At 43.7% G+C, this 13,785-nt stretch overlaps 1 protein-coding gene and 1 long non-coding RNA gene across 2 annotated transcripts; one reads left to right on the top strand and one right to left on the bottom strand.

Moving 5' to 3' along the window:
- Positions 1 to 1,596: 1,596 nt before the first annotated feature.
- Positions 1,597 to 4,150, top strand: LOC124000912 (homeobox protein XHOX-3-like). The gene is made up of 3 exons (XM_046307604.1): positions 1,597 to 1,842; positions 2,207 to 2,445; positions 2,879 to 4,150. The coding sequence occupies exons 1-3, from the start codon at positions 1,839 to 1,841 to the stop codon at positions 3,347 to 3,349; spliced, it is 714 nt and encodes a 237-aa protein (XP_046163560.1). The 5' UTR covers positions 1,597 to 1,838; the 3' UTR covers positions 3,350 to 4,150.
- Positions 4,151 to 8,605: 4,455 nt separating this feature from the next.
- Positions 8,606 to 13,757, bottom strand: LOC123998625. The gene is made up of 4 exons (XR_006832298.1): positions 13,673 to 13,757; positions 13,297 to 13,450; positions 9,391 to 9,529; positions 8,606 to 9,252 (listed from the first exon to the last, which is right to left on the bottom strand). It is a non-coding gene; the product is annotated as an uncharacterized LOC123998625 (long non-coding RNA).
- Between the last annotated feature and the right edge of the window lie 28 nt (positions 13,758 to 13,785).

Below are 13,785 nucleotides of genomic sequence, written 5' to 3'. Positions count from 1 at the left end.
TTAAGTAAAGAGAGAATGTGCAAACTTCACACTTCACAGATGTTTAATGGCTGATATCAATCATTTCTAATAATCTGTCAAGTAACAGACAGGTCCATATAGCAATATATAGGCGTACCAACATGCTAACCTGTATTCCAAGCTCCATTTGACCTGGTTTGACCCGGTTTCCCCCAGACAGAATACAAGCAGTCAGTCAACGTGGAGCCACTCAGCCATATGATCAAAGTGTCTACGTATAACAATACAAACATCAACTTGGGTGATATCAGTAGCCTAAACCATCCTTCAGCCCCATTTCCGCCGATTAAACCACGTGCATACTCTGTCTCTACATATGGAATAGGAGGATAGACAGGTGGACCACTGCGCACCCAGGTTGCCACCCTCTCCCGATGGTCCCCATTTCCATGACCACTCCGCTGGGGCTATGCAACGTTTATCTGGGCAAGGAAAGGTTTATACGTTGGGGAGCGGGACAAAGAGATGCAGAGGCTCTTCCACCAGTCTTATAGCCTACCCGGAGGCCACACGTTGGAATTTTTATTTTTTTATTTTAAATAAGCCTACCCTACTTGCCGAGCGAACCCGTGACAACAAAACACTTCCTATTCCCAAATCAGACAAAAATGACGTTTCAATTTTAGATAGCCTATCTAGAATGAGGGCGACGCATCGATTCAGCCATCTCTGCAATTCACTTTTCACAATGACAAATCGATGAGAATTAGGCGGCTATGCATCAGATTTAGTTTAGGTCTATGATGAACAAATCTACTCGATAGAATGTATTATCGATCCCCTCAGTGGAGTTAACACTCTTTCATCATCGATGGGATCAGGACTGGATTAAGCATTGTAACATTGTTCTGATGGAACATAATCCAATGATCACATTGACCAGTCAAGTCAGCACCCCATTTACAAGTGCGCACTAGGCGCGACTGTATTGACACATTAGTAAGCACATCAAGTAGAACATTTCCTCTGATTTTAAAGGTACCAACTCGTATTTCAACGGGGGACTCTGATACATTTTGGAACCATATTTCATTTCAAATGTGTTAAATGCGTGTAGCTACGTTAATATTTCTGTTTGACTCTGTAGCCGATCAATAATATGTTTTTGAGCATGTCTCTGTTTCAATAATCATGAACGTCATCATCGCCAAATGTGTTTACATAGGCCTAATTATATCAGTGTATGAGTTGGTGTTTTAAATACTATTTATGCCAAACTATACGTCTAAACTGTATTAAATCGGTCTACAGTGTAGACTCTACACTATCTGAGAAAATTTTAAATGGCCAGTTTTGCACAAATTTACGAACATTAAGGTTCTAATGATTGACTTCCAAAAATACAAACATCAAACGCCACAGAACAATGAGGGTTGGTCTATTTCGACATGGAAGCTTCTGTGACAGTAAGGAAAGGGAGGTCGATCTTAATTCTCCATAACAAAAGTACAAAGACTGGTCGGAGACCAAAGACAATTGAACACCTCCTTCCCTCCTTGCGCCCAGGCGGCGCCTTGGCGGTTAGACCGTGTCTCTCATTAGCAAAAGATGTCTCGACCAGGGAGATATAAACGCTAGAAAGAAGGAGAAAAGGAGGGGGATTCAAACGGGGCGACAAAACAACTAATCCCATCTATGTAAAAGAACTTGGCTCAAATCTGCAGACAGAGCGTCAACAAGGCATGGAAAGAGACACCAATTTTGGATGATACAGTGGCGCACGCATTGGGAATCATTTTAATTTTAGGCGAACATTTTTAAAGGAGTAAACTTTGTTAATTAAACTTGGACACAAATAAACTACAAGAAACGACATTATGCGTAAGTCGCCCTAAAGTATTCTCAAATATAGTCTGTACGTAGCCTTGGCTTCCACGTGCTGTGGAAGCCAACCGATAATGTGATCTTAAGGCTATTATTTTTTAGGCCCGTGCTACTTTAGTAATGTACGCGTAATTACGCATGGACAATACATTGCCAAATAGTATGCTACGGGTGTTATATCTCGACTAGACTGCAACGACCGTGACAGACTTCTGTTTGGTATTCCTTTCGAATAGTAGGCCTATCCTATTGAGAAGTTTGGATCCAACCAGTTTGCAACAGACATCCACTTTAATTTCTAGAATGAAATCAAAACTGTTCTTTTTCATTTAACTTTACGTTCAATGTTTGTCATTTTCAGTTGCAGAGGGCAGAGAAACGTCGGTCGCCACAGTGGTTGATACAAACAGTGGACATGGAGATGAGCCATGCCCGCGCAGCTCAGTCAATTTTATTGACCACAGTCGGCGACACCGTACTGCCTTTACCCGGGAACAACTGTCCCGCCTGGAGCAAGAGTACCTCAAGGAGAGCTACGTTTCTCGCCCGAGGAGATGCGAACTGGCGACAGCACTGAACCTCCCCGAGACCACAATCAAGGTAGCTTACCCTAATGCACACATGGAAATTCTATTTAATTACCTCTCATTCTTGATCATTTTGAGAGTTAAGACTACACTTGGCCCTGACCAACTTAGTCACTTTAATATGCATATAAACGGCTTTACCTTTATCTAAACTATTTGAGGATATTTTATGAATGACGAGGGAATGCAAGGCATGACTTCATAAATGAGGGAGTTTAGCAACAGCTTCTGGCATTCACTTTTTTATAGGTAGGGAGTGTCAGTTCAGGCTCCCGAACTACCAGTTTAACAGTGATGGTCCAACCTTACCTGAATGTAAACAAAGCACATTTGTGATGTATTATAGTGTGGGTCTACAGTAATTTATCATTGAGAAATGTGAAGCAGCCCAGGTGTAGTGGGCATCTCGGTTGGTCACTCCTTCCTTCCTCTCCCCCCAACCCCAGGTATGGTTCCAAAACAGGCGAATGAAGGACAAGAGGCAGCGTCATTCTCTCAGCTGGCCACACCCCCTGGACCCCAACCTGTGTGCCCTGATGGTGAGCCAGGCTGCAGCAGGCTTACCTTACTCCTTTCTCTCTCCCCTCCCCCTGCACCTCTACTCTCACTACGGAGTGGGGGCAGGTGCCCCCTCTGTTCCCAGCCCCTTCGCTGCTCCCCTCAGGCCACTGGATCCCCTGCGCCTATCTCACTCCCCCTACCCCAGACCGGGTGGTATACCCCCAATGGCCCTCTACCCCCATTCCAATGTGATGCACCATCCCGCTACTTGCCCCTGCCCCCTCTGCCTCCACTGGGGATCAGACCAACTGTTCAAAGCCAGAGGGCTGAGCGCTATCGGCCTGAATCGACCATGCAGTCCCAAAACTATGGCTGCCAGTCTGGACAGGAGGGAAGAGGTGCCTTTGCCCAGATGAAGTTTGCTGCAGTAGCTTCCAGGAAATGATGATATGAAGTCAATGGTGGTGACAGTACATTGAGCACAATCACACCTCACGATCAGATAAATTGCCCTCCCTGGAGGAGTGCAATTTGATCTAGCTTTCCATGTTGTTAGAGCTCTAGATTTACATGTGTCTGTCTGTAATAACACAGCTGGGGATGTTAATACTGTTTTATTTATTTGTGTGAAATGCAACGTTCTTTCCAGATCAATGATCTTGAAACATTCCGGCCTTCACACATAAGGTAGCTAATACTGGGGATGACCTTGAGGCAATAAGAAACGTTCCTTTTGTTGTAATTGCGTGTTATTATGTGCAAGAACGAGAAGTTTCATTCTAACTGGTGATTCACTAAAATGCAGAGGAGTTCCATTAGTAGAATGTCCAATTAGATATTGAAGGTAAAACAATATATTTAAAAAACCTAGACATTTTCCAGTCCATAGAAATTCACATATTTCACTGTTTGCTCTGATAATCAAGTATGAATCTCAACACATGAGAAATGGCTTTGCAGAAACTACTGTTGCTCATGTGTTTGTCTGATGTTTGCACTATTCTATTATCTTGTCTAGAATTTAAGAGAATTGCATACAGTGCCAGAATATGTGAAGGCGCAAAGTGTAGATAAGATGTTCCTTTCCATCTTTCGGAATATGCGATTAAATATTTTAGTTAATACATATTTATGAGAAATCTCCGGTTCAATTTTTTAAAGAACAAATTGTGATTGAGTACACTCGTTTGCATCAACAATGACATATATTACTCTGTCAAGCATACTTTTATGAAGTAAATTAAATAAATAAATAAATGCAACACTTCACAAATCAATCTACATTTTCAATGTACTTTTGAATGGTTCAATTGCACACATAGAACCTATATTATAATCATATGACTGTGTCTTATCTGATAACAGTTCCTTGGTCTAGGGCAGTAATACCTTTTAGTGTAAGGACAGAAGCTGGGAGACAAGAAGCAAGTACAGGGAGTGAACATTTAATAAACAACGGACATGAAACAACACGGGCAGCATCTGGACAGGGGAAACAAAAGGACATTAATGCTGACACAGGGATCAAACTGAGGAAAAGACAGATATAGAGGGGGCAATCAACAAAGTGAAGGAGTCTCGGTGAGTCCACTGAAGCGCTGATGCTCGTAATGATGGTGATTGGTGTGCGTAATGATGGGCAGCCTGGTGCCCTCGAGCGCCAGGGAGGGGGAGCGGGCGTGACAGTACCCCCCCTCCAGGGGCGTTACCCGGTGACCCACCTGGACGAGCCTGACGGGCCGGCCGAGGCATGGAAGCCGGCTGAGGCGTGGGAGCCCGACGAGCTGGCTGAGGCGTGGGAGCCCGACGAGCTGGCTGAGGCATGACTTGGGGTGGGAGCCTGCAGAGCCAACCGAGGCAAGGAAACCTCTTGAGCCAGCTAAGCCAGCCAGCTGAGGCATCCCCCGGGTCCTTCGACAGCAGCACACGGACCTGACGTCACCAACCAAAACAAAAAACAATATGGGTGTCAGCATTCTGTAAAGACAGACGCTGGGAGACGAGAAGCAAGTACAGGCAGTGAACAATTAATAAACAAGGGACGTGAAAGAGAACACGGACAGCATCTGGACAGGAGAAACAAAATGACATTAATGCTGACACGGAGATCAAACTGAGGAACAGACAGATATAGAGGGGGTAATCAACAAATTGAAGGAGTACGGGTGAGTCCAATGAAACGTTGATGCGAGTAACGATGGTGACAGGTGTGCGTATTGATGGGCAGCCTGGCGTCCTCGAGCGCCAGAGAGGGGGAGCGGGAGCAGGCGTGACAGACTTGTTTAGATTACTGTAAGTAGTTCTTTGTCTGATTCAGCAGTAATCCCAGACAGACTGTAGACACAGAGGCTATCAATTACATTATTGCTATTTATTGATGTTCAGGTGCGCTGTTATTATAGATTTTATTACACATAGAGAGACTGCATGTTCTTACCAGGCTAAAAATAGAGAAATTATAGTACAGGCCAAAACATCAACAGATAGGAGATGGGAGGTCAAATATGGACAGATTTTTAAAAAAAGGACAGAGCGATGTACATAATCGTTAAAATGACGAATAGAAGCCCTCACGGATGTATGCCATAATCAAAGTAATATTATACTGTAGGTCTGGGAATAAAACAATATCAACATATCCACCTCTCATTGAAGCTGAAAACAAATGAATAGGCTTCTGCTGGACATGGTTGCAGCTGTGTGCCATTATGTGAAACTGCAAAGCACAACAACCCTCCACATCTTGTAAATTGTTCGTAGAGTGGTCATAAAATGTTCTGGACAGAAATCCGCAAAACAATGTTTGTAATGAAGCTCCGTTAACGTCGTAAAACAGAAACATGGATGGAAGAGTTCGCCCTCCTCCGAGACAGACACAAAACCAACCAATTAGAACACAGCTCTGATAATCAGACTGGAAGTCTGGTTTAACAAGTTGACCATCGGGACAAACACACTCTGCTCCAACTCAAACCTGTGCTGTTATCAAGAAGAACAACAGAACATCACACTGCCTTTCTATACTGTAGTCTCAAACACTGAGTGTCCATACAACCGTTTCTTTGCAAGTCTGTCATCTCTTGAGAAGGCGATAAACCGGGCTACTGGAAAACAGAGGATAATTCTACTTCGCAAGTCTTAAAACTTGTCGAGGTCACCCTTCTCAAATGTAGATCAAACACTACTTTAATGATTTTACCTACAGGAGCGGTCTAGAATATATTACAGTATGTGTAACAATGTTTTACTGCACGTCTTTTTGAAAACAAGAACTTTTACAGTGATATGGATACAGTTCACTGAAAAATCAATATGGCACTTAAAGAACAAAAACAAACCAATAACTGCAGCACTATAAGTGCTTGCTACTGTATGGTACATTTTGGGGTGTATTAAGGGGACCGAATGAAGTTCAACGGAAGTTTTCAACCCTATGTTCGTTTCAAATGAAATCAGTCTCGATTGATTGCTTTTATCTAAGCACTCATAATGACTGGGCAGATGATTTCTAAGTGCCAGCAGTGCCTTAGATTACCCTGTGGTCTCCACACCTGCACAGGTGCTTAACAAAGTATAGGGAGAGATTAGTCTGTCTGAACACAGCTTATGTTGGCGGGACACCAAGGGGAAGAGCAGCCATTTTTGAAGGCTCTTCTGTCTAGGGTTCATCTCTAACAGCTCTATTGTGATCATGCGTTTGCCTGACTAAATATGACTGGCTACCGAGACTGTCGAGGACAGGTTATATAAAACAATAGTATCAGCATTGGGAAATAAAAAAATAAAAAAATGTTGTTGCAACCACAACATTGTATTAGAATGGTAAATCATATGTCGTCATGAGTGGTCATCGTGCCCTTGGATGAAATGACAGAATACATTTGTAAGCAGTTTATTGTTGCATAAATTAGTTAGCAATTTACCTTCAATAAAATTGCTTGTGAGAGGCGCAACCTGCTGGATTGGTGTCAGCTTTTATAGGGACCAAAGGGGATGGAGAATTGCAGTCGTATCCAGGTCGGTCACAGTAGCAATGATGGACAAGGTCTCTCAATCACCAGTCTGTCCTCTGCAACGTAGCTGGCGTAAGATACAAGTAAAAACCTGTTGCCTGGGGCAGCAGGGTAGCCTAGTGGTTAGAGCGTTGGAGAAGTGGTTAGAGTGGTTAGAGCGTTGGAGAAGTGGTTAGAGTGGTTAGAGCGTTGGACAAGTTCAAACCCCCGAGCTGACAAGGTACAAATCTGTAGTTCTGCCCCTGAACAGGCAGTTAACCCACTGTTCCTAGGCTGTCATTGAAAATAAGAATTTGTTCTTAACTGACTTGCCTGGTAAAATAAAAAATAAATAAAATCACAATCCCCTACCACTGTCTTGACCAATGCTACTCCAGACAAGCACAATCCCTCAGGATTCAAAGCACAATCTCCAATTCAAAGAACAATCTCAGAGTTCTGAGCTCAAAGAGCTTTTGTCTTTCATATGAACAGTGACTGCTGAATGAAGGAATGAAGCGATAGGGAATGGCCTCTGTAAATGCCATGGAAACACTAGATGGGAACAGACAGAGGGGAATCTCTTTGCCTCTGGAAGTCTGCATAGGTAATAAGATCAGACAGACACTGGAAAGGAAGGCTCTCTAACTAGAGAACTATGGGCAATCCAAGCAGCGAAAGCAGAGCAGACAGTAAAATCTCTGTTTCCCATCCAGCATTTCTGCCTGTGTCTGGGGAACGCCACTGTGTGATATTTACTTTATCCTGCTGCTGGACATGCTAACAACATGCTAACGACATGATAACGTAGACTCTTTCTCTTAATGGCATCAACAGCCACAATGCTCTACAACCAGACTTCAACACTTTTATTTCCACATGCAGCTCATAGTAAGAAATTGTTTACGTTTTGGATTGGTTCACAGACCTTAAACAAGTTCTTGAAATGGCATCAAGTAAATAAGGTATACTTTGTAACCCCCCCAACGATTAATTAATAAGTACTTTCAAATATACTTAATATTGTAAATATGACATTAATGACTACTATGTGACTTGACAGAGATATATTCACAAGAAGCTGCTGAGGTGCTGGATTGTGTTTAACAACTAACCATAACTACGCTCAATGTAATGTTTCCAAATGGAGGCCTAACTTTTTAACCTTCAGCTACCAGACATCTTGTTTTTTAAATGCTTCCCCTTGTGTCTCCCACTAACCCTCACAGCCAGCCAGCCAGCCAGCCAGTCAGTTCCACAAATGGGATATAAATACTGCGGTGGATAACCATCAGTGCTTCAGACAACAGGACAAGTTACAGCCTGAGCATAAGCACCTGCTAGTTCGAGTTGAAATGATATTACCCACCTGAACATTACAAAACAGCGCTCCATAAATCATGAACGAGAAGTAACAGATATCGATTTAGATGTTTAGACATTTTTGTTAATTTGATGAAAAAGTCACAGAGACTAAATTCCTGTGTCTCTCGGTGGAAGTGGTCAGATTGAGGAGTAATGTCTCTTGATGATGCTTGATAGATGAAACAATGTTCCAACCACATTCCCATCTGGGCAAAATCATATTGGCGGAGTTAAAAAAAAGTGTGAGCATGCAATCCACAAGCATACCTGTAGTTATGTTGACCTGTACAACATACAGTCTCAACGAGTCTCAGATCGGCTGGTTTGGCTTGTTCATGGAAGGGACAGCAGTCTTGCCGGTATCTACATCCATAGCTTCTTCTTTCACCAGGTCCCGGGAGTGATGGTGGTCGATGGCCTAATCACAGCGGTTGACCACGGTCTGGTCTGTAGCCTGGTATATCTCCATCACTCCGTACGATGCCACAAAGTGTCCACCGGAGAGCTGCGGCAGCCAGATGTGGGCTGCCGGAGTGAGAGCCTTGTGCTGCATCCACTTTAGATCATGGGCCGAAGACAAAGACAGCTGCTGTGCTTTCCCCAACAGGTGTAGGAAAATCTTATTTCACCCACCTTGTATTACCTATTTGCCCAAAACCTCATGAGAGGTGATATTTGTTACCACAAACAATCTTATATGTCATTAGCTGATTTCCTACCTGCTGTTCTGTGACAGGGCCATGACAGATATAGAGGGGGCAATCAACAAATTGAAGTATTGGCCGCTTGGTCATAGGGGCTAGCTTAGAGATGGTGTAGAGGCCTGGGGAGCGCTGGGTCCTTCACATACCTGAGGGAGGGGCAGCCTGGGGTGGGGCAGCCTCAGGGTGGTAGGGGGAGATCCCTGCATGTGCGTTTCAGCAAAGCTGCTGTTGTTGTTACCCAGCTTACCCAGAGAGGCACTGAGGATGAGTCGTGGGGGAGGGAGGGGAAAGGTTAGGTGAGGAGTATGTATGACAAACGATAGGGATCTCTATCAATGTGGGGCAAGCAGGCATCACAGAAAAAGGAAGAAGTGGAATAGTTAGTAGTTCACTTACTGGGTAAGAGGAAACATTGTTCACTCCGAATCGGTGCACTTCACACCCAATTTGGGCACATGCCCTGGAGAGGCATGGTGGAGACACTGTGGCCCAGCCCCTGGGGGTGCAAGTCTTGATCCCGCCAGGGCCAATAGGGCTAAGACAGAACAGTCCCGGGAGGGTGACACTCAGACAGTACAGAGGGCTCAATTTGTAAGTCGCTCTGGATAAGAGCGTCTGCTAAATGACTTAAATGTATGACTTAAATGTAGGGCTCCTTATCTTTGGTCGCACTTCAGCGGTCACCCTACGACTCCAGCTACACAGACATCATAGTTTAACATCAGCATGTGGTAGAGCAGGGGGGTCAAACTCAATTCCTGGAGGGCCATGTGTTTGCAGGTTTTGGTTGTGTCCTTTCAATGTGTCAAATGAAGACATGAGGGGAGTTCCTAACTAGTCAATGGCCTTAATTAATTAATCAAGTACAAGGTAGCGAAAACTTGCAGACACTCGGCCCTCTATAAATTGAATTTGACACCCCTGTGGTACAGCTCTCAAGCATCCATTCACTTCTCCAATGGGGGTTGAATAAGAATTGATGGCATTGTTTGTCTAGTGGCTAGACATGTCTTTCTCTATGTGTTGCCCATGTGTGTTGCTGTCTATGTTCCTCTCTAAACTTCTAGATTAGTATATCTGGACTAATGATTTAACATTTCTGGGGGCACTCTAAAAGTTATGATTTCTGAGATTGTAAATATGCACCTCTGGGAATATTAATGTGCGTTGAATTACTTTTAAGTGACCAAACGTATGTGTTAGCATTTATGGGCTATTAAAATAGCATGTGTGTTTGGATTTATGGATAAGCCTATATAAGGCGTGGGTCGACCTTTAATAGAAAACATGGTATTTGCACGTTTACAGTAATGGGATGTTTGAAGGAAATGTTGTTGGGCTTTTTATTAAAGAAACATGTTGTTTTACTGTTGTTAAATTGCAGTCTAAAGAATAAAAAGTACTAACCTTTGAACCTGTATAATCTGACATCTTTCAAATAGCTGCTCAGGTATTTATATATGCCTGTCTGTGTACAGCATATACAGTGGGGCAAAAAAGTATTTAGTCAGCCACCAATTGTGCAAATTCTCCCAATTAAAATATGGGAGAGGCCTGTAATTTTCATCATAGGTACACTTCAACTATGACAGACAAAATGAGATTTTTTTTCTCTCCAGAAAATCACATTGTAGGATTTTTAATGAATTTATTTGCAAATTATGGTGGAAAATAAGTATTTGGTCAATAACAAAAGTTTATCTCAATACTTTGTTATATACCCTTTGTTGGCAATGACAGAGGTCAAACGTTTTCTGTAAGTCTTCACAAGGTTTTCACACACTGTTGCTGGTATTTTGGCCCATTCCTCCATGCAGATCTCCTCTAGAGCAGTGATGTTTTGGGGCTGTTGCTGGGCAACACGGACTTTCAACTCCCTCCAAAGATTTTCTATGGGGTTGAGATCTGGAGACTGGCTAGGCCACTCCAGGACCTTGGAATGCTTCTTACGAAGCCACTCCTTCGTTGCCCGGGTGGTGTGTTTGGGATCATTGTCATGCTGAAAGACCCAGCCACGTTTCATCTTCAATGCCCTTGCTGATGGAAGGAGGTTTTCACTCAAAATCTCACGATACATGGCCCCATTTATTCTTTCCTTTACACGGATCAGTCGTCCTGGTCCCTTTGCAGAAAACAGCCCCAAAGCATGATGTTTCCACCCCATGCTTCACAGTAGGTATGGTGTTCTTTGGATGCAACTCAGCATTCTTTGTCCTCCAAACACGACAAGTTGAGTTTTTACCAAAAATGTATATTTTGGTTTCATCTGACCATATGACATTCTCCCAATCTTCTTCTGGATCATCCAAATGCTCTCTAGCAAACTTCAGACGGGCCTGGACATGTACTGGCTTAAGCGGGGGGACACGTCTGGCACTGCAGGATTTGAGTCCCTGGCGGTGTAGTGTGTTACTGATGGTAGGCTTTGTTACTTTGGTCCCAGCTCTCTGCAGGTCGTTCACTAGGTCCCCCAGTGTGGTTCTGGGATTTTTTGCTCACCGTTCTTGTGATCATTTTGACCCCATGGGGTGAGATCTTGCGTGGAGCCCCAGATCGAGGGAGATTATCAGTGGTCTTGTATGTCTTCCATTTCCTAATAATTGCTCCCACAGTTGATTTCTTCAAACCAAGCTGCTTACCTATTGCAGATTCAGTCTTCCCAGCCTGGTGCACGTCTACAATTTTGTTTCTGGGTGTCCTTTGACAGCTCTTTGGCCTTGGCCATAGTAGAGTTTGGAGTGTGACTGTTTGAGATTGTGGACAGGTGTCTTTTATACTGATAACAAATTCAAACAGGTGCCATTAATACAGGTAACGAGTGGAGGACAGAGGAGCCTCTTAAAGAAGCCCCCCCAGCAAAAACACAGAGAGAAGCTCCTCCAACCCTTAAGTCACAGGGGGGTCAAATACAGACTTATTTTAGTTTTAATTGGAATGCCATCAGAGGATGGACTGTTTAAAGTAAGACCAGAATGGAGCCCAAGCCTCATTAAACAGTTTGGGGTTACCCACGTGAATTGAATTAGATTTTTTCTAGTTTCAGAGAGCACAACACATCTCTCACCCAATATTTATAAGATGGGGGAGCTGCCATCTTCCAGTTCTGCAGTATTAACCGTCTAGGTAAAAGAGTTGTATAAGCAACAGTGTCCGACTGGATTCTTGACAGGGGGGTACCTATGGGCAGAACTCCAAAAAGGGCTGTAAGGGGAGACGGATCTATAACAGTGTCATATATATTAGAGAAACATTTAAATATTAATTCCCAGAAACATGACAGTTTATGACAGCCCCAAAACATATGCAACAGTGTGGCTGGTTCCACTTTACATCTGACACAGGTAGGATCAAAATCAGAGAATATTCTTCCAAGTTTGGCCCCCGACCAGTGGATACGGTGAACCACCTTGAATTGAATGAGGCTGTGTCTAGTGCTAAAAGAGGATGAGTGCACCCTGTGCAGCACAGATTCCCAGGCGTCTTCCCCAAGTTCCTCCCCCAAATCCTTTTCCCATCGAGTCTTTAAAGGCACCAAAGAAGGGTTCTGTAAGTCATGAATGATTGCTTAATGATCTAGGCTTCTGTAAATGTTTTCTACCAATCTGTGGTACCTTCCCATCCCAAATAAAATGCATGAATGTTTGATCCAGTGAAATAAAAAAATAATTTTGGAATAAAAATGTGTAAACATTGAAATAAATATAAAAATTTGGGCAACACATTCATTTTAATGACATGAATCCTTCTGATAACAGAAAGGGGTAGCGAATTCCAAAAATTTAAAGATTGTTTCAAACTGTCTGCTAGAGCAACAAAGTTTTCCTGAAACAAATTTGAATATTGCCTTGTCACTTTAACTCCCAAGTAGGTGAATTGATCCCGGACAATCCTAAACTGAGAACTTGTAGAAGAGCACTTTAAAGCAGCCTTGTTTACCGGACAAAGCTCACTCTTGCCTAGATTCAGCTTGCACCCTGAGATTGATCCAAAATTTTTAAGAACAGATAGGGCACGTGGCAATGAGGTATCAGGGTTGGAGATAAACAAAAGGAGGTCGTCAGCATATAGCGAGACTTTCTGCTCCAAGCCCGCCCTGATTATATCTTGAATGGCATCATAAGAGCGTAGTGCAATGCCAAAGCAAACAACAAGGGGGAGATCTCTCATCTTTTTAAGTGGGAGAACTTGCACAATTGGTGGCTGACTAAATACTCTTTTTGCCCTACTGTATGCATAGTACCGTACACAGTTGACTACTGATAAGTGCACTTCAGATAAGCGTACGTTTGGAAAAGTGCTCACCTTGGCAGCCATGTTGCTTATGTATTGCCGTGAGTCAGTCTTGACAACAAGTGGCACTGTGACGTCTTTATAGAAGGGCATTCCCTTGAGGAGCTGGTACACCTGGTCTATGATGCCCAGGTCTCTGGGCAGGCTGGCTCTCAGCTGCAGCCCCCTGAGACGAGGAGGCAATGCAATGTTATTCATCAGGTAACAGAAACATTGTTTTTTGGGGGGAGGGGATTGAGGTGACCATAGGACACAGCAGCAGGCAGAAGACAGTACTCACATCGAGATGGACGGGGCAGAAGGGCACTTTGTGGATCCAGGAAACATGCACACATTATGTACGGCACTGAGGTTGGTACTGACGTGTGGGTGATGTGTGTGTGTCTACCTGGTGCACCTCTCTCTGGCCTTGGTGGCAGCAGTCTGTTGGAAGAGCTGCTGTGTTTGAGGTACTTGTCTTACTCCTCCCCTCCCGGGCAGGGGAAGATCCTGCGGAAGCCG

This window comes from Oncorhynchus gorbuscha, linkage group LG16, assembly GCF_021184085.1.
Source record: "Oncorhynchus gorbuscha isolate QuinsamMale2020 ecotype Even-year linkage group LG16, OgorEven_v1.0, whole genome shotgun sequence".
In the NCBI taxonomy this organism is placed as follows: Eukaryota; Metazoa; Chordata; class Actinopteri; order Salmoniformes; family Salmonidae; genus Oncorhynchus; species Oncorhynchus gorbuscha.
This window is presented reverse-complemented; position numbering and strand designations above follow the sequence as displayed.

Excerpts from the sequence above, each read along its gene's own strand:
- LOC124000912 (XM_046307604.1), top strand. Across the intron at positions 2,446-2,878 it reads TCCCCGAGACCACAATCAAG|GTATGGTTCCAAAACAGGCG; the intron begins GTAGCTTACCCT and ends CCCCAACCCCAG.